Source organism: Vipera ursinii (genome assembly GCF_947247035.1).
Source record: "Vipera ursinii genome assembly, chromosome: 1".
Taxonomy (NCBI): domain Eukaryota; kingdom Metazoa; phylum Chordata; class Lepidosauria; order Squamata; family Viperidae; genus Vipera; species Vipera ursinii.
The window spans coordinates 316,607,256-316,629,097 of record NC_139512.1 but is presented as its reverse complement, the minus strand read 5'-3'; the positions used below and the strand labels follow the sequence as shown (position 1 = coordinate 316,629,097).

At 37.1% G+C, this 21,842-nt stretch overlaps 1 protein-coding gene across 3 annotated transcripts in view; it reads right to left on the bottom strand.

Annotated features, from left to right (window-relative positions):
- Positions 1–21,842, bottom strand: part of EPAS1 (endothelial PAS domain protein 1) — a 130,807-nt gene that overhangs the window by 68,303 nt on the left and 40,662 nt on the right. For 2 of the 3 annotated variants that reach the window (XM_083361568.1, XM_083361567.1), the window contains exon 2: positions 7,783–7,973. In XM_083361568.1, coding sequence (XP_083217694.1) covers positions 7,783–7,973 — 191 coding nt within the window. Of the gene's footprint in view, positions 1–7,782; positions 7,974–15,262; positions 15,323–21,842 lie in introns of all 3 variants that reach the window. The other variant, XM_083361566.1, reaches the window with a different exon arrangement.

Genomic DNA, 21,842 nt, shown 5'->3' with positions numbered 1-21,842 from the left:
AGGCTTCAATTCTTTGGTGCTCAGCCTTTCTTATGGTCCAACTTTTACAGCCATACATTGCAACTGGAAAGACCATAGCCTTGACTATATGCACTTTTGTTGGCAGGGTGATGTCTCTGCTTTTTAGTGTGCTGCCTAGATTTGCCATGGCTTTCCTCCCCAGGAGCAAGCATCTTTTAATTTCTTGGTTGCAGTCCCCATCTGCAGTGATCTTGGAGCCCAGGAAAATAAAATCTGTCACTACCTCCATTTCTTCCCCATCTATTTGCCAGGAATTGAGAGGGCCGGATGCCATGATCTTGGTTTTCTTAATATTTAATTTCAACCCAAGTTTTGCACTCTCCTTCTTCACTCACAACAAGAGGCTCTTTAGTTCCTCTTCACTTTCTGCCATTAGAGTGGTATCATCTGCGTATCTTAGGTTGTTGATATTTCTTCCAGCAATCTTAATTCCAACTTTTGATTCATCTAGCCCTGCCTTTCTCATGATGTGCTCTGAATATAAGTTAAATAGGCAGGGTGACAGTATACAGCCTTGCCGGACTCCTTTCTCAATTTTGAACCAATCAGTGGTTCCGTGTCCAGTTCTCACTGTTGCTTCTTGACCCGCATATAGGTTTCTCAAGAGACAGATAAGATGGTCTGGTACACCCATCTCTTTAAGAACTTGCCACAGTTTGTTGTGATCCACACAATCAAAGGCTTTAGCATAGTCAATGAAGCGAAAGTAGATGTTTTCCTGGAACTCTCTAGCTTTCTCCATGATCCAGCGTATGTTGGCAATTTGATCTCTAGTTCCTCTGCCTCTTCGAAATCCTGCCTGTACTTCTGGTAGTTCTCGATCCACATACTGCTGGAGTCTAGCTTGTAGGATTTTAAGCATAACTTTACTAGCATGTGAAATGAGTGCAATGGTGCGATAGTTTGAACATTCTTTGGCACTGCCTTTCTTTGGAATTGGAATGTAAACTGATCTTTTCCAATCCTGTGGCCACTGTTGAGTTTTCCAAATTTTCTGGCAAATTGAGTGTAGCACTTTTACTGCATCGTCTTTTAAGATTTTGAATAGCTCAGCTGGAATACTGTCACCTCCACCAGCTTTGTTGTTGCTCAGCTTTCCTAAGGCCCATTTCACTTCACATTATAGGATGTCTGGCTCAAGATCAGTGACCACCTCATCGTGGTTATCAGGGACGTTAAGCTCATTCTTGTATAGTTCTTCTGTGTAATTTTGCCACCTCTTCTTAATCTCTTCTGCCTCTGTTAGGTCCCTGCCATTTTGGTCCTTTATCATGCCCATTTATGCATGAAACGTTCCCTTCATCTCTCCAATTTTCTCAAAGAGATCTCTAGTCCTCCCTATTCTATTGTTTTCTTCTATTTGTTTGCACTGTGCATTTAAGAAGGCATTCTTATCTCTTCTAGCTATTCTCTGGAATTCTGCATTCATTTGGGTGTATCTTTTCTCCCTTGCCTTTCGCTTCCCTCCTGTCCTCAGCTATTTGCAAAGCTTCCTCAGATAGCCATTTTGCTTTCTTGCATTTCTTTTTCTTTGGGATGGTTTTGGTTGCTACCTGTTGTACAATGTTGTGAACCTCTGTCCATAGTTGTTCAGGCACTCTGTCTATCAGATCTAATTCCTTAAATCTTACTAATCTTAATTAGTAAACTTAAAAACGCTGATCAGATTGCATTTTTCAAATTGACCATTTAAATCAAATTTTCCAAACCTAATACTGTCCAGACATGTTAAACTATAACTCCCATTATTCTCCAGCCAAGAGAATGAAGGCACCAGGTTAAGATGTGTGGCTTAAGTTTTTCTCAATCTTTTAAAATTTCACCTAAGCAAATATTCCTGATTTTTTACCTTTTATAAGGTAAAGGTAAAGGTTCCCCCGCACATGCGTGCTAGTCGTTTCCGACTCTAGGGGCCGGTGCTCATCTCCGTTTCAACGCCGACGAGCCAGCGCTTGTCCGAGGACATCTCCGTGGTCATGTGGCCGGCATGACTAGACGCCAAAGGCGCACGGAACGCTGTTACCTTCCCACCATGGTGGTCCCTATTTTTCTACTTGCATTTTTACGTGCTTTCGAACTGCTAGGTTGGCAGAAGCTGGGACAAGTAACAGGCGCTCACTCTGTTACGCGGCACTCGGGATTCGACCCGCCAAACTGCTGACCATCTGATCGACAAGTTCAGCGTCCTAACCCACTGAGCCACCGCGTCCCTTTTATAGGGAACTGTATTTACAACAGATGCTTTGCTTTACTCCATTTGTTTTTTGTCTTCCTCCTGTGACTTCTTTTGTATCTATCCATTAGTTAGCTCATTTGAAAAAGAGGAACCTACTACAAAATGTCCCATTATGAAGGGACATTATGTTCCATATTCTAGTGAGCAAAGATCTTTTATAGGATGATGCATTTAAATTTCCTCTTCTCTCCTGCCTACTATTGAACAGGAATGATGCCATTTTAATTACTTAGTGAATGAGGTTTTTTTTTACTACTACTAGGATAGAGGCCTTTGTACAAAAGGTCAATATGTATATAAATTACTGTTTCCATAATTTCAAGGGTTAGGGTTTACAGCTTAGCTATCAGTCTGTTCATAATTTGACAACCAGATTTTTGTTAAGTTTACCCAGAGCAAAGTCAGAGATTGCTACCATCATATTCACATTTCACATGCTGGGGTTCACATTCAAAAAGTCTGAGAAACGAATTCCCCTTGATTCAATCCATTACGAAAATTAATTTGATCTATTTCTAAATTCCTACAATTTCTGCGAATTCTATGGTTTTGTATTTTTTGCCCATAGGGAGGGAGGGAGGGAGGGAGGAAGAAAGGAAGGAACTTTAAACATTCATTTTGGTCTATACACACTTTGATTCAAACTCTGCCTTTCTTCATAATCTTCAAATGACAAACTCATGGTGATCATGGTGTTACTAAATAAATAGTACTGAAAGTTACAATGAGGAAAAAATGAAGAAGAAAGAGCATTTTAACATGCAGGAAATCAAACTCAACAAACTCTCTGGCATCAAAAATGTTAGATAATGTGATGAACAGAACAATAGCAGTCCAGCTCCATACCAACTGCAATGCCTCTGGATTTCACCATATTTTTAATTACAGTCTCAAAGAATCACCCTGATCAACTTAAGAGCAATTGGGGAGGAGGCCTATGCTATTATCCACTAATCTTATTGAAGAGAAGGGAAACCAGAGACAGTTTTGCCATTCTTTCATTTTGAAAGAAAACATTATTTCTTCAAGTTAATTTGTAGCAGATTGCTAGCGTGGTGGATCATAATCCCCCCTGAACAATTATAAATGCCAAATCACCTTCATTGCGCTATGTGGCTAACTCTCCATTCACATCCAAACACAAGTATTCTAACCATATCCTTTATAAACACTAAAAGAATGTCCTGAAATTTAATCATTTAAGAAAGAGTGCAGAGGAAAGCAACAAAGGTTATTAGGGAACTGGAGGCTAAAACATATAAAAAATGGTTGCTGGAATTGGAAATGTCTCTAGTCTAATGAATAGAAGGACTAGGGGGTGACAGTATCTGAGGAGTTGCCACAAAGATGAGGGAGTCAACCTATTCTCCAAAGCACCTGAGGGCAGGACAAAAAGCAATGGATGGAAACTAATCAAAGAGAGAAGCAACCTTGAAGTAAGGAGAAATTTTCTGACAGTTAGAACAATTAATCAGCGGAACAAGCTGCCTCCAGAAGTTGTGAATATTCCAACACTGGAAGTTGTTAAGAAGAGATTGGAAACCATGTGTCTGAAATGGTAGGGTTTCCTTTGGACTAGAAGACCTTCAAGGTCCCTCCCAACTCTGTTAGTCTGTTATTCTGTTAAGATCATTTTATTCACTTCTTTACCCTAAGGCCTTTTTTTAAAAAAAAAAGTTTCTATTTCTTAAACTTTGGGATTTTTTTAAAAAATGAAAGATTTACTTACTAATGAAAACACTAAGTCTAAGAAAAAACTGACGTCTCTCATTTATTTTAATAGGTCTAGTAATTTCCAGTACCTTCTATTAACATTTAATGATATTCTTTCATAATAGCATACAGACAGCCATTTTTCCCATTAACCGTTGATATTCTTCATTAGTTAATGAATACATCTTTATGTCCATAAAAACATTGCATCATTTAGGTCTACTTATTTCTTTGAATATTAAGTATATAAAGGATCCTATGTTACCAATCTCTGATTTAGATAAGTGATCATAATATGTGACACTTAAAGAGAAATTATACTTTGGACATAGTAATGGCCTTCACCTCTTTAATGAATAAAATATTGTGTTCCACTGATAAGAAACGTTATGTTCTACTGATAGGAGAACTACCTTTTCTATCTATTTTTTTTTTATTAAAAATGAGATTACAAATTCTGGAGTGCTATTATCCAAGTTGTAAACACAGTTTGTGCTGGAAAATATAACTGAGACACTTAACTGAGAATGAGCAAAGAACAAACTTTGAAAAAGAACATGCCCCAGAAAAAAGGAAAGAATGCAGCGCTCATTCCTTTACTGTTGTAATCCAAACTGTTTAACTCCGCACCCCTACTTGATACACAAGAGCACTTAGCCAAAAGAATGATGCAACCTTTGATTCAAAATGTTAACCCATTTAAATTCAAGGCAAAGGACACTACTTCCGACAATTAGGAGTTTTCCTTTTAAGTACCTGGCATAGCTGATTCTTTCAAGAATGGAGGAAATGAAAAATATAGAAGTCAACCTTGTTTGCTAAATGCTGACATTCAATAGAAACCACAGATTTCTAACTCCAGATATGCAACACAGCTCTCTCTGCAGACCACACCAGCAGCAAGGATGAACTCACAAACATTTAATTAGTAGACTATTTTTTACTCTCTGTTCCACAAAAATACCTTATGCATAATGGCTAGCTCATGGATTTTGAATTTTACCTAGGGCAACTCCAGTATGGAGTCTTTTACATTTGCAGTCTAAAACCACCGGGTGCCCTTCAGAAATACTAAATTTGAAGCCCTAGAATTCTCAGCCAGCACGGGCAATAGATAAGAATTTTGGGAGCTGAAACCTAACAGAGCTAGAGCCATCCAGGCTGAGGAAAAAGTAGCCTTACTAAGTTCCAGTGTGCTTTTCTCTTGTGACCAGCATTATCAAAACAATAGTTCAAAAGCAAAATATTGATACTGGGCTCTATTTCCTTCCTAGATAGCCAGGAAGAAAAAGAAATTTGTTTTATAATGGCCCTTGGCCCGTATACTGTAGCTTAAAATGTTATCTTCCCTAACTTGGAGTAGCTCACCAAATCTTTAAACAAGGCCTTTTCCTATTACAGAAGTCAGTGCCTGATGAATTTCCTAGGATCTTCTACACAAAAGTAAGGGCTCTACCTTTAAGGAATGATTTAAACCCCTGGGAAAAGCAAGCAGACAACCAGATTTTTATTACACATGGATAGTTGTGAGGTATAGCAAATTGTTCCAGTGAAAGGATGCTACTTATAACAATACTGTTATTTGCTTCTGTTCCAAGTATTTTCATATAATCAAAGAGTTGGAAGGAGTTATCCACACCATCAAGTCCAATGTCTAATCAGAGCAAGAATTCAAATCAAACCATTCTGAACAGATTGTGACTAGCTTTGCTAAATATATCCAGTGAACTCTAACCCTAACCCACTGAGCCACCGCTAAGCTTGTTGATCAGAAGGTCGGCAGTTTGGCGGGTCGAATCCTGAGTGCTGCGTAACAGAGTGAGCGCCTGTTACTTGTCCCAGCTTCTGCCAACCTAGCAGTTTGAAAACATGTAAAAATGGAAGTAGAAGAATAGGGACCACTACGGTGGGAAGGTAACAGCGTTCCATGCGCCTTTGGCATCTAGTCATGCCGGCCACATGACCACGGAAATGTCCTCGGACAAGTGCTGGTTCTTCGGCTTTGAAACGGAGATGAGCACCGGCCCCTAGAGTTGGAAACGACTAGCATACATGTGTGGGGGAACCTTTACCTTTACCTTTTTATCCCATTTAAATGAAGCACTTGAATTACTATAGCTGCTTATAAATATAATTATGTAGAATAATTTTTCCACATCCAATTGAAGTATTTTTATTCTTTTACTGAACTGTTGTGATATATAATCTCTAGTGTTTTAATTAGGATTAGAAACTCTGAAGGCCCCAAATCATTTTAATTTAAAATTTCCAGGTTTCATTTTACATATTTACTCCTTACTTGTGTGGTAAAACAATGAATTGATTTGCTTACCCTGCTTAGACAAAATGCTTATTTTATTTATCACATTTATGACCTCCCTTTTTTTTCTTCCAAAGAGCTTGGGACTATGTAGACAGTAATTCACTGACAATACTTCACTTTTCCTTAGGGAAAGAAGAAGAGCTGCTGTTTTAAATGAATCTTAAACCCTAGTCTTAAGATTACCCAATTTGAACATCAGACAATAATGAAAATATCAAATTAATCCTTTTCCTCTACTGTTTTCTATTGACAAGCGATCTACATTATGGTGGATCCATAGCTACCCAATAGCAAGGAACAAATTACTACACACCTCCCTTCTTAATTCCCCAGGTTGTTTGATGAAAGGAAGAAAAGAGTGGATTGAAAGATATATTTAAAATGGTATCTAAATTGATCTGAATAGGAATATTTATCAAAATCTATCCAGCCAAATTGGCTAAATGAAGTTTTGAATTAAAGACCAAATCCACATGCTGCACATATATCAAATTCATCTTATATTGCTCCTGCTTGTCTTTTCTTTAAAGACAGAAGGCAATTCCGCCCCCCATAGGTGCTATTGAACATGTCCAACACCAAGGGATGATGGGTTTTGCAACATAAAGCATCGTCTTCACAATGTGTTGTATGAGCCCCATGAATCACCATAATATAAAGCTCTGAAGTGGACTATAGTTTGTATGTTTCCACAATATATGTCTTACTGTCTGGGGGAAAAATAGTAATTTTGAACATTAATATACTCAGCAGCTAATTTGCAATAGGGGCAATTCCTATAATATCACTGGTGCTACACTGCTGAACAACTGACTTTATTTTACAGCTTAATTTGATTTTAGATGCATTGGATTACAACACCCAAATTTCAAGCCAATATGACTCAATTAAAATTTTGGTGTAAAACATTTGGAAAACTGGATTGAGGAAATCACTTGAGGAAATCATTTTTGTCACTTGTGTATGACAAAAATCAGCAGAAATCTGGTGGCACCTTTTCATACTATTTTTTTATTAAGCCTTTTAATAAAATGCATTAGTCCGAAAAGATGCCACCCTTATTTTTGACTACTATAAACCAACACAGCTTTCTTCCTACAATGTTCTACAAAGCAGAGGCACAGACAAAGAGCTTTTAGGAGGAAAAACTCAGTTGAGCAAAATGTCTCCACCACAAAAAGTACCTCAGCAATTATGTTATGGGACATCTTCTGTTATTCACAATAGAAGTGAGCATTTTATATTTCTTAGCAGAGTAAAAACTAAAGCTACCTATCTGAAGCTTCTGTGAAAATGATTGCAATGGGAAATAATGACTTCAGAAAAGTCATTGATGACCTTGTAGCTCATGTAGGAGAAAATGAGTTAAGTTTATTAAATTGGAATTTCCTAGGATCAGGCTATCCTCTTTAAGTGGAAAACAAGATGAGCTGCTGGGTCATCAGATAATACAATGGAATTGATCATGGTTGAAACCTTGTTTTCTTACCTGAAGACAACAGCTTGTGTGTCCGTAGGAAACTGATTGCAAGCCTCATAATAGATGCTTTGTCCAGATGTGAGCTAATATTGTGTGGCAATGGTAGCTCATGGGCCAACTCATAGAATACTTCAGTTTCTTTGCTTCTTCTACACCTTGCTGCATCCCTTGATTTCTCTTTCCTTCTTTCAGAACTGCTCCTGTGACAAGAAAGGAAAAAAGAAATGTCAACCTGAGAAGCAGGTTATATTCACATTTATATACAGGTAGTCCTTTAATTAATCAATCAGAATAAAGCTGGAAGGGACCTTGAAGGTCTTCTAGTCAAACCCACTGCACAAGCAGGAGACCCTATACCATTTCAGACAGGTGACCATCCAGTGTTTACTTTAAAACCTACAGTAATGAAGCACTTACAGCTTCTGAAGGCAAGCTATTCCACTGGCTGCCCTCGCTGTTAGGAAGTTTATCCTTAATTCCAGGTTGCTTCTCTCCTTGATTAGTTTCCATCCATTGTTTCTTGTCTTGCCTTCTGGTGCTTTGGGAAATAAATTGACCCCCTCTTCTTTGTGGCAGCTCCTCAAATACTGGAATACTGCTACTACAACCACAGTTGAATCCAGAATTTTGGTCATTGCAGTTGAAAGTCAAGTCAACCTGTGACTGGATTCAATTTTAAACCATTTTTACAATGGTTATTAAGTGAGTCACCATTGTTATTATCAAACAGAGCATATTGCAATGATCCACATAAGATGCAACACTAGCATAAGTCACTGTGAGAAGGGTCTCCCTTTCAAGGACTGGCTGTAACTGGTTAATCTGTGCAAATGCCTTCCTCATCACAGCTCCCACCCAATCTTGAAATACAGGTTGACAGTCCAGTCTTGTATACCAGTTATACCTGGGGAACTGCCATCCTATGTAGAACTAGAAATGAAAGTTCCTTAATCTGGAAAGTCCATGTACTCATAGCCACTTGGTCTTGCTAGGGCTGAGATTATGTCTGTTCTTCCCCATCCAAACCTAAATGGCTTCCAAAGGCAGAAACAAAACTTTGGCAGCATTACTTAGTTGGATGGGGGTTGAAATAAACAGCTTAAAATCTACCCCTGAGAACTGATAATACTAGGAACCTTATGGGGAGCCTTCTGAACAAAACATGTTCTATGTCATCAAGCTATACAACTCTCAATGCAACTAAGTAAGTGGTACATTAACATTCTGTCTTTACCCATTTTTTAAAAAAAAATCTGTTCTTTTCAATGATTCGAAGCAGGCTTAAAATATGAATGTGTGTTTGAACTTAAAAACATGAAAGATAACAACACAGGGAAAACATTGGCTGCTAAAGGTATACTTTAAGCAATAATGTTTTGTAGCTAAACCAGTTCTTATCTCAGCTATTTTTTGCTTAATTAGAAAGGCCACATTTCATCACTGCAAATTACTCTGTTTATTATTATTATTTTGTTTAAATTTTTCACTGGCCCACAAATCCAGGCCCGCTTACAGCAAAGTCATTCAATCTTTCTTTGCTCAAAAAGGGCTTCATAACTACATTACAGTTAAAATGCTTCTAGGGAATTAAAACTTTGCAAACAATGAAAAGATTTAATTGGCCATGGAAACCAGAAATAGCAGTATTGTGCACTAGTATTCACCAGTTTTGCTGCAACAGTTACTGAACATTTGCCTGTAGTTCCATGCACTTATGCATCAGAAATTTATACCTGCAAATTAAGTATCACTATCCAGTATTTAAAATTTCAAATGGCAATAGCACTAGCAATAGCAGACTTATATATCACTTCACAATGCTTTACAGCTCTCTCTGAGTGGCTTAGAGGGTCAACATATTGCCCCCAACAATCTGGGTCCTCATTTTACCGACCTCAGAAGGATGGAAGGGTGACTCAACCCTGAGACGGTGAGAATTGAACTGCTGGCAGTCAGCAGAATTTGTCTGCAATACTGCATTCTAACCACTGCGCCACCATGGACATGTGGCTAGTGATCCATGATATGCACCTGCTGAAGGTGTCTGTGCAGAAAATTATAAACTTGTGAGTACAGTAGTAGGTTGGAATCTGCCCTGCAGACCTAGGAAGAAAAGCATATGGCTCAGTGGGCACACAACTAAAACTGAGCATTCAAAAAAAAAGGCGAAGTACCAGAAATGCAACTTTCGTCATCTCAGATAATACAACTATTTCCCAGTGCAAAGATATATTTTGAAAGCCCCACTTTTCCAAGTTAAATTAGTTATGCTCAAGATGAATACAATTTATATATAAAAAACTTACCCATACTGGCATATACTTGGAAGCCAGCAAGTTTCTTGAGAATTCTAATTACACAAACACACACAGCATTTACATTTGCTTACAACTGTTAAGCTATTGGAAATCGGAAGCCCAAATGTATTCTTATGCCTTGCATAAGGCATACGAAATACAAGAAATTTCTAGGATGGATAAACATTTTCTATTTCTAAATAATAGAAATAATGACCTTCATATAGACAGATTGTAGTTAAACTATTGTACCTTAGCTTCATATGAACAGTACTGTATATGAGCATATAGTACTTTTCCTTCCTCTTTCAATATGGAAAATTTCATTAAAAGCCTTTTTAATTATAATTTCCCATTCAAATTAGGTTATATAATCATGATTTGAAACTTTTAATATTCTTATTGGAAACTTGTAAACAAAGCTTTCCCATTAGGATGAAATAGGAATTTATTTTCACCTTTATGATTTACTTGATCCCATTACAAAGGGAAAATGATATGGCTCCATGCACACCCAGAAGACTCCTCACATAACAGCTTGAGCTGGACAACAACATAAAAATCAGAGTATTCCTTATTTTTGTTCTACTAATCCTTGTTGTGATACAGAAATCTATGATGCACAAAAACACATCTTCAAAAATGGAGATGAGCAACCTTTGAAAGTCTCCCAAACTTATATGTGAATGTGGGAATTTTTGCTTTCCTGATACTGTATTTTGACATTGGCAGAAGGAATAGGACAACATTTGGTCTTGTCCATGTTTTATAGATAGCAATAAAAAAACTATGAAAAATTGTATCACACATCACATGCAGAGGATAAACATAAACATCTCAATTACTAAGTTATTTAATGAAATGGAATTGCTCAGCAATTTCAGCAACTTGTTCTGAAATCAGACAGATGCTGAAGATAAACACTATTAATAGAAGCACCACTCAGGTGATTACGGGGGAAGGGTCTGAGTCATACAGCAAAAAGCGAATACTATTAAAACAATTGATTGGACATCTAATGTGTCTTAGCCATTTTGAAAGAAGAACAAAAGCAAGAAAAGAACCTTGAACTAAGAAAATGAAATGTAAAGGAGATGATTTATGAATAATCTTAGTTTAGAACTAAAAAATTAGTGGCCTTCCAAATGTTTCTGGAATATTAACTCTCAAAATCTGTGAGCACACATTGTTCTAACTATTGGTGAAGTAAATTTTAGGCACAGACGTTTGGACGCCTCAAGTTCTATAGTTGTGCTTTAGTTAGCTGTTAATCAGTAAATAAATGAGATAGTGAGGAAGAATCTGCAGCTTTTGAAATGTTGCTAAACTACGATTTCTGGCTTGTGGCATGAATATTGTAAAAGTTGAGCAGCAATCATCTTGGAGGCCCTACAAGCATAGAGATATCTGGTTAGGCCTTCAGAAATTTAAACCAGGTTGTAACCTTCTGCAGGGCTGGCAAGTACAGAAACATTTGTTTAGGGCAGCAAGAGAGTCAATCTATTCTCCAAAGCATCTGAGGGCAGGACAAGAAGCAACGGATGGAAACTAGTCAAGGAGAGAAGCAACCTAGAACTAAGGAGAAACTTCCTGACAGTTAGAACAATTAACCAGTGGAACAACCTGCCTCCAGAAGTGGTGAATGCTCCAACACTGGAAGTTTTTAAGAAGAGACTGGCCAGCCATTTGTCTGAAATGGTATAGGGTTTCCTGCCTGAGCAGGGGGTTGGACTAGATGACCTCCAAGATCCCTTCCAACTTTATTATTATTATTATTATTATTATTATTATTATTATTATTATTATTATTATTATTATTATTATGGATAGATATGGAGTGGCAATCGGATGTGACAATCAGTGTCAACGTGTAGTGGCTTGGTTAATCATTACATAGAAGCAAAGACACTCTCTCACACACAAAAAATAATGCTTTACTGTTATTTAGCGGTCATTTATATTTTTAAAGCCAATGTTTGGTAGCTGTACTACTGATACAATGTGCGCGAACTGCTTCAATTCTCTGAGGAAGCGCCTGTGATCACCACTGTTGCTGTTGCTCCCTGAGATTTTACCCCTGGGAGCAGTTTGTATATGCAAATCCCAGGTGAATTATGGTACATATTTAGCCTGGAGAAGAAAAGATTGAGCAGAGACATGAAAGCACTCCTCAAATACCTAAAGGGCCAGTTCAAAAACCTCTTCCCTAGAGGGCAAGATTAGATCAGATGGGTTAAAGTTACAAGAAAATTAACTTCAGTTGAATATGGTAAACACGGGATCTGTTGAACACCATTTTAAAGGATAAGGGTGACCATTGCCATATTTCGTGGTATTTGTTAACAGTATTTACCAATGTTTTGCAAAGAAGGAACGTCTCCTTTTTCCTATACAGACTCTCCCATCATTTAATATAGAGACCTTTTTGTATTATTTCAAGGCAATGTTCCTCAGCTTTTATAGCTTCCTATATATGCAATGTATATCTTCACCCTTCATGTATAAATTCACTACTGGATTCCTACATCTCAAAGGTCAAGAATCCACAGTTAATTAAGCTGTCAAATATAAATGCTGCTAGTCCAGCTTCAAATGTTAACTTGCAGAACAAGAATAGCATGTTTTAATGCTACCAAAAGATAAAGGTAAGTATGTTTGGCTTTACGTACAGTACACATGGAAACAGCTGACCGAACTGAGTGGACAAGTTGAGAAATTGAACACTTAAAGGTATTTTCAACATTATGTTGAAATCTGTTTTCTTTTGTCTATTGCAAAATATTTAAGAGAGCTAGAGAGAGAACTCTGAATTTCTGAAAACTTCTAATCACTCATCAATATTTAATGCTGGACTCTAAACCGAGGTGGTACTTAAGTTATCTGGTCACAATTTCATCTACCAAGGAAGAGAGTTACTTATTTTTTTAATTTAAATGTAGTCAATATTGCTAAATGACATCCAATATTGTTACATTGACAAATGCAAATTTTATAGAAACCAGATTCTGAATTTATCCTCTTTTTGTGTAACACATTTTTTTCTTCTAGCGTACATTTCATTATGTAATTAGTTTTTCTATCAGGGAATTTCACAAATTTAACTCAAGCTTATTTCATATTTGCCACCAAGTGCACATTCGAGAAAATATATGCTAATTTGCTCATCAGACAGAATACAGCTCAACAATTGATACAGCACATTTCCTGGAGAAAATCTATTCATGTGCTCGCTAAGAGTTGACACCAACTTGATGCCACAGAAACAATCAATAATTAACCAATAATCAATTAATCACAATGCAACTGTTTATGCAACATTTACATTTTAACATTTTGAGAAAATATAATATGTGACGCACACACACACACACACACTTGAAAGAAAAAGAAACACCTGAATGACAATGTACAAGTGAATAAATGGATAAACAAACATAATTTCTTTCTTATAACTATCTATTCTGAAGTAGGTTGTAATGTCTATTAATCACTGCTGTCATGTTATCCTCGAAGGAATGAATCCCTCCTCAACCATATTGTCAATTCAGTTATCAGAAAGCATACTTGCACACTTCCTTCCATATAATCCCTGCCTCCCTACTTCTCCCCTTTACTTCTTCTGCATTTATATTAATGTATTTATAGAATTAAAATGTGAGTCACAATGATGCTGGAAGGGTACAAATAATATAGAGTAGAGAGGATCTTTATCATTCATTTGTGTATGGAAAGCCTCAAGATTCCAATCTTAGACTAGTCTTTCACTGTATCCATCAGTCATTTATTTTTGACATGTTATCTACAGGTTTGCAAAAACACGATTACCCAGAAGCTAAACCTGCATTGCTGAGATCTGCCTATAGATAAGTCAACTGTTTAAATAATCTAAAAACTGCATACCAAAAGCCAAGTTTTGTCTTTTCTGCAAAAAATAACATAACGGTAGCTAAAGTGCAGTACAAAGGTCTCTTAAGCTGAAGTTTTAACTTGCATCTCCCTCAATCACTATCAGAAAGATATCAATATGAACCTGCATAAATTTATACAAAAATACTCCTTACTTACAGCTTTCCCATTTGTAACTAATTAAGTTTCACTTTGAAATTAGAAAATATAAATATAGATCAGGATCATTTTCCATTAATATGCCTCTTGAAAATGACCATTTCAATGAGCTCTTATGATTGCTGTACACATTCTGAATCAGAAATGACAAATCTATGCTTTCAAATAGCTATTTAGTATAAATTGGTATCTCATCTTAAACATCATTGCAAGAACCAACACAAGAAGACTGACGCTAAGGGTGAACTCCCTATACAAGCTAGTCCTCGACTTACAACCATAATTGAGATTGGAATTTTAATAGTAAGGGTGGTGTTTAAGTAAGTTGCCAGATGAACAGATCTGATTTTATAACCATTTTACAATGGTCACAAAGCAAGTCACTACAATTGTTAAGTGAATCATGTGATCATTAAGCAAATCCAGCTTTTCAATGGGCATCTTTTGCCATTTTTTGCTGCAAACTGGCAAAAAATTGCAAATCATGATCACATGACTGTATGATGCTGCAAACTGGTGGTAAATGTAAGCCTATTGCCAAGCACTGGAACTGCAGTCATGCAACCATGGAGCGGTGCAATTTGCAATGGTCATAAGTGTAAATACAGCTTGTAATTTTTTTTCCTGAGGCCAGGTTAAGGTTAGGGTGTTATTAGACAATAATATGCAAGTGTATGGTACAGATGGTTACTAGAAACCAAAATAGCTGTTTGAATGTGAGGTATAAGAAACAGGAAATATCAAACAGGTCATCTACTCTGGGACTCATAAAAAGATCAAAGTATTAAAGGCTTAATCAGAGCTTACCGCCCCAATGAACTTCCCCTTATTCTCATTGCTAGGTTTACCCTTCCTCTTCTCATACATCACAACCACATTCTTCCTCCCAATCTATTCCATGTAGGGTTATCAGAACTTCAGTAAAATGTCATTTTTTTTGTCCTCGAATCCTACTACTTCTGGCTTGCATAACCTTCAAATCAAATATTGTCAGGCGTTTTGGGTATCCCTTCCTAAACAGTTGTTCTAGGCAGTGTAGCAATTCCCTAGTAAGTACCAATGACAAGTTAAAAGCTCAGCTCTGGGATTTCAATTTATTTATAAAATTTATGGGCCGCCCATCTTACCTCAAGGTAACTCTGGGGGTGGGGGGCTTACAAGTACCCTCCCAGGGTTTTTGCTGCTGCCTGAAATGGAAAAGACCTTGATCAGGTACATATCAAAGGCTTTTGCCTCCTAACTATTCCATCCATTTGGAAAAGCTAATTTCATATACATGTTTACCTAAGTTATTTTCACTGCAAGAAAGAAAGTTAAAAATATGTCCCCCTCCACCCATTTGTCCTCCTTTCCAACTGTCTGTATCTTCCTTTGCCTATCTGGTAACCTTAACTGCATCCTATTATAGAATCTATTATAGCAGTGTCAGAATTACTGAATCGTGCAATGTTGAAATAGATAAAATGGTGGAAGACATTTGTACAGTATTATGAACCTAACAATGTTGGTCTTCAGGATTCCATTTAGGAGGACCGGTTCACAATTTCATTCATTTTGTGGTAAATACCTTCGAAGACACTAACACAACATTTTCCTTCTTAAGTTGTTGATGAACCTCTTTACTTTCCAAGCAGAAGTGAATTAAGTAATGCCAAAGAAAACTGTTCATTCATTTTCTGATAAATAATTTCAAGGTCTTTTCAAGATTTTCAAAATACTATCACATCTATTTTTTGCAGCACAACATTTTCCTTCTCAAGTTTTTACTTTTCAAGCAGAAGTAGCTAGGTAATGTTGTCCCCATCAAAATTAGCAAATTTTGGTTGGAATAATAGACCTTATATCTCATCATTGCAAGTTTGCACACATATTATGGCAGCCTTCCCCAAGCTATCAATATCTCAGAATTCCCAGAAAGTGTGGTTAGGAAGACTGTATTATGGTTTCAATACAGCTGACTCAAAAATGAATGAAGGCTATCCTTTGTGTGGTTTTAATTTTTGTATAGCTCAATGAAGAATGAGGGAACTCTAGTTTATGAGCCAGATGCCAGATGAGGATATCCAGGGCCTATCAGTCTAGAATTCTGAACTTTCGCAAGAATAGATCTTGTAAATCCAGCTCCAGATTTTTGCAAATCATTATATTAGCCCCTTCTTTTTCACTCATACTTTCTTTTGTGCCTTTGAGTCAGTCTTTGCCATTGCCTTCATCCTAAGGCTGAGAAAGAGAGAGTAACTAGCCTAAAGTCACCCAGCTGACTTTATGCCTAAAGCAAGACTAGAACCCATGAAAAAATATTGCCCATAGTAGCTTATCACCATTGCTACCAATAATAAAATCAGCCATGAGATAATTGAAATCATTAGATGAACTGTACTGGGCTTTGAAAAAACAGGCAGCAATCTGTTAAAATTATTAGTCCCTTGTTACTTAACTCCATGCTAAAGCATTTGATTGTGTGGGTCACAACAAACTGTGGCAAGTTCTTAAAGAGATGGGAGTACCAGACCATCTTATTTGTCTCTTGGGCTCCAAGATCACTGCAGATGGAGACTGTAGCCAAGAAATTAAAAGACACTTGCTCCCGGGGAGGAAAGCCATGGCAAATCTAGACAGCACACTAAAAAGCAGAGACATCACCCTGCCAACAAAAGTGCGTATAGTCAAGGCTATGGTCTTCCCAGTTGCAATGTATGGCAGTGAAAGCTGGACCATAAAAAAGGCTGAGCATCAAAGAATTGAAGCCTTTGAACTCTGGTGCTGGAGAAGACTCCTGCGAGTCCCCTGGACTGCAAGGCGATCAAACCGGTCAGTCCTAGAGGAGATCAACCCTGACTGCTCTTTAGAAGGCCAGATCCTGAAGTTGAAACTCAAATACTTTGGCCACCTAATGAGAAGGAAGGACTCACTGGAGAAGAGCCTAATGCTGGGAAAAGTTGAGGGCAAGAGAAGAAGGGGATGACAGAGAATGAGGTGGCTGGATGGAGTCACTGAAGTAGTAGCATGAGCCTAAATAGACTCCAGAAGATGGTAGAGGACAGGAAGGCCTGGAGGAACATTGTCCATGGGGTCGCGATGGGTCAGACACTACTTCACAACTAACAACAACACTTAACTCCAATTCAAATTCACACAAACTGAAAACTTAATTTTGGCAGAATGGTCACAGTGGTAATAACTAATTGATTTTCTCTGAGACACTAAGATATTTTGCATTAGTTTCTAGAATCTAGACTGAAAGAGAGAATATAAACACCTTTTATTATAGAAATTCCCATTCCTTTTCTTTCAATTATATCAATCCAACAGCAGTTTTTACTGGCTCTATAAATTGCCATGTCAAAAGCTAGGATTATTTATATAAAACTACAATTGTCCCCAATTGTACAGAGTGTTTTTGAAACATACGACCTTGACCTCTGGTGGAGGCATGGTGAACTGAAGACATCTCCATGAAATCAGAGGCAAAGACCAAAGAACTGGTGAGCAGACCAGTGCTTTGGTACATTTCTAGATAGGGACAGGATAGGAGATTACCCACATGTGCTCTGGACAGCTACTCCAGAGTAACTGATGCCTAAAGAGGCTTCAGGATAGCAATTGTCCATGGGTTTGAGCACCTGTTGTACAATGTTGTGAACCTCTGTCCATAGTTCTTCAGGCACTCTGTCTATCAGATCTAATTCCTTAACTCTATTTGTCACCTCTACTGTATATTCAACAGGAATATGATTTAATTCCTACCTGAGTGGCCTAGTGCTTTCCCCTACTTTCTTCAGTTTAAGCCTAAACTTTGCAATGAGAAGCTCATGGTCTGAGCCACAGTCAGCTCCTGGTCTTGTTTTTACTGACTGTATAGAGCTTCTCCATCTTTGGCTGCAGAGCACATAGTCAATCTGATTTCTGTGTTGGCCGTCTGGTGATGTCCATGTGTAGAGCCGTCTCTTGGGTTGTTGGAAAAGAGTGTTTGCTATCACCATCGTATTCTCTTGACAAAATTCTATCAGCCTGTGCCCTGCTTCATTTTGCACTCCAAGGCCAAACTTGCCTGTTATTCCGGTTATCTTTTGGCTTCCTACTTTAGCATTCCAATCCCCCATGATGATAAGAACATCATTTTTTGGTGTTAGTTCTATAAGGTGCTATAGGACCTCATAGAACCGGTCAATTTCATCCTCTTCAGCACCAGTGGTTGGGGCATAGACTTGAACTACTGTGATATTGAATGGTTTGCCTTGGATTCGATCTGAGATCATTCTGTCATTTTGAGGATTGTATCCCAGTATTGCTTTTCCTACTCTTTTATTGACTATGAAGGCTACTCCATTTCTTTTGAGGGATTCTTGCCCGCAGTAGTATACCTGATGGTCATCTGAATTAAATTCACCCATTCCTGTCCATTTTAGTTCGCTGATTCCTAAGATGTCGATGTTAAGTCTTGTCATCTCTTGTTTGACCACGTCCAGCTTTCCTTGATTCATGGATCTTACATTCCAGATTCCTATGGAGAGAAAATCTTTACAGCATTGGACTTTCCATTCACCACCAGACACATCCACAGCTGAGCGTCCTTTCGGCGTTGGCCCAGTCGCTTTATTCTTTCTGGCCCTACTAGTACTAGCCCTCTGCTCTCCCCATCTATATTTAGACATATACATAGGTATGAATATTTTTTAAAGTTTAAAAAGATTTCCCTCCTCCCCACACACATTTTTTTTACATTTTGAAAAAAAAATTAAAAAAGAAAAGTCCTGAGCCCAATTCTTCATGTCGGGAACCAAAGGATTTGCTGTTGTTCATAAGGGCACATTTGTATTTGTCCTTTCACAATCAGCTTACAAACAACTTCACCCTGTTTATTATTAGAAGCTGGAGTACTGTATGTTGACAACTAGATTTCTCACACCTTCTTTGTAGGCTGTTTGATATGCTCTCTTTATCTCTAGGGGTACAGTACATTATGACAGCCTTCTCCAATTTGGTGTCCTCCAGCTATGCTGAACATCAGATTTTCAAAGACATGTGAGCTGGGGAAACCAAAGGCAAACTGAATGGAGAGGACTACAATAGAGGTTTTTTTTTTCAAAAGTCAACTATAATTACTATTTTAACTTTAGTATAAAAACTAAAGATAGGTGGGGACATATTTTTGGGGGTGGGGAAATAAAAACGTATGTCATTTTCTAAACTATATAGATTATTTCTACTACAGCATTTTACCTTCCCACATTTTAAAAACATCAAAGGATCTTTTTAAAAATGAATACATTTAGACCTCAGGTAGAGCTATGTGATTCAGTTCCCCCAGGAAGCTAGTGCGATCTTTAAATGTTGGCAATTTGCAACACTGTACTTTATTCATTCATGTTACCTACCAAAGTGAAGTGCAGCCTTTTACTCCAGTAAAAGAAAGTAACTGGGTTTACACTGACACTACCAGGAAAGGTGCTAAGTATTAACACCATTGCTTTGGTCAGCAGTGATTGTGATTGGATACCCTGGTATCTGCATATAAGTATATTATGAAATTGTACTGGGGGCAGGGTAGGCAAACAGGAGCTGGGGAAGTAGCAAAGCATAATGATTCTTCCTCTGCAGACCTCAATAAAATGCAACACAAACTGCCCTTGACATTTGGAAACTGGCAAGCACAGGATGTTAGTTGGCAGGCTATCCCAGCTCAAAGCAAACCAAGGAGTACAAAAGAAATCTTCATGCGTAACTTTTATAGCTGCAAATTAAAATACACAATGTTTATATTTCAGTGAAGCTGTTAATTTTTTTTTAACTTTTGTTAATGAAAGCATTATCTGTTGGTGAAAATGAGAGAAGAAGCAACAAAGCATTGGAAAAAATAAATAATTCTTTTACCCATAAATCCTTCTTTTCCCTGTCCAATATGTAATATTTGCATCATTAATACATACATATTACATATTAGGCTTAATTATGTCTTATTGCTAATTATGAACATATTTCATTACCTTAGACTGATCACACCCCTTGATAAGGCAAACTCAATACAAACTGATGGAAAAGATAACAAAAGGCTAAGAATAGATCAGAAACACAGGAAGTTTGTTCAGGGCTTTAAAAAGAGAGAAAACAACAATGCTTTACTGCATCAAACTTATGCTGGAAAAAAAGACTAAAACAAAGGGGGGGGAAGGCAGAGGATAAGAGTTAACTACATCCACAGAAAGGATGATCAATTTTAGTTGCTAATGGTAGGTTCTGTTGTATTTTATCATTGCTCATTTGCCAATTATATTTAATTGGAAATAATTTAGCTTTTTATTTCATTATCTAATGCAGCAGACAAAAGGAACAACAAATTTGTTTTACATGGGCTCCAGCACTTCTGCTGTCCATTAACACAGACAAATCAAAGCCGATTAAAGCTTTTGTCACATTTTCAAAATATATTGTTTCGAAGTGTTTTCTGAGCAGCATACAGTGCGGTCAAAGTTGCTAAAGTCTTGTGTATCTTCTCAAGTTTGGGGAGGTTTATGTATTTTTGCAGCACTGTACACCTTGAGTGACAGCTTTCTTTTTTTTTATTAAAAGGTTTTACAATACATTTTTAAAAACATAAACTCTCTCCCTCCCCCTCCCCCCCTTACCCTTCCCCCTGACTTCCCAGAGCTGAATACAGGGTATAAACTTTACAAACTTAAACTAAAATATGCTAACAAACTAAAAAAAAAAACCATTAAATTCTATTGCACTTTAACTCCCCTAAAACATAACTAAATTACTAACAAATAGTGAATAACTAATAATACATCATATAAAACTAATACTTATTCAAATGCTAAATGAAACTTTTTAGTCCCATATTTATTCTGAATATATTCAATCCATCTTCTCCATTCCACAATGTATCTCTGTTGCGTTTGTTCTTTCAAATATGCTGAAATCTTTGCCATTTCTGCCAAGTTTGAAACTTTCAAAGTCCACTCTTCTATAGTAGGCAGTTCCTCCTTCTTCCAATATTGCGCTACCAAACGTCTTGCTGCCGTAGTTAAATTCAACATCAATTTAGTATCTATAACAGTACAATCTGTAATAATACCCAACAGAAATAGCTGTGGAGAAAACCTTATCTTTTTCTTAAATATCTTCTGCATATTCCACCAAATTTTAGTCCAAAAAGCTTTAACTTTTTTACAAGTCCACCATATATGATAATACGTTGCATCCTCACAACCACACCTCCAACATTTAGGCTGGCAGTTCGGATACATACTTGCTAATTTTTTAGGGTCTAAATGCCATCTATTAAACATTTTATAGAAATTCTCTCTTAAATTTTGAGCCTGTGTAAATTTTACATTTCTGACCCAAATCTTTTCCCAAGTATCCATTGTTATAACCTCCTGAAAGTTCTGGGCCCACTTTATCATACAGTCTTTAACAAGTTCCGTTTCTGAGTCAATTTCTATCAGTGCATTATATATCCTTCTGATATGTGCTTAACCTTGATCTCTAATTTGTTTTACCAAATTTCCATCAGTTATCAAAATACCAACTTTCTGATCTTCTTTCCATCTTGCTTGTAACTGCCCATACTGGAACCAAGTTTGTACTATCTTTTCTTCTTTTAAAATATTATATGGCTTTAATTGCCATACATTCCTTTCTATCCTTAAAATTTCTTTATATGTAATCACATCATGTTTAAATCCCACATTTATATTTTCT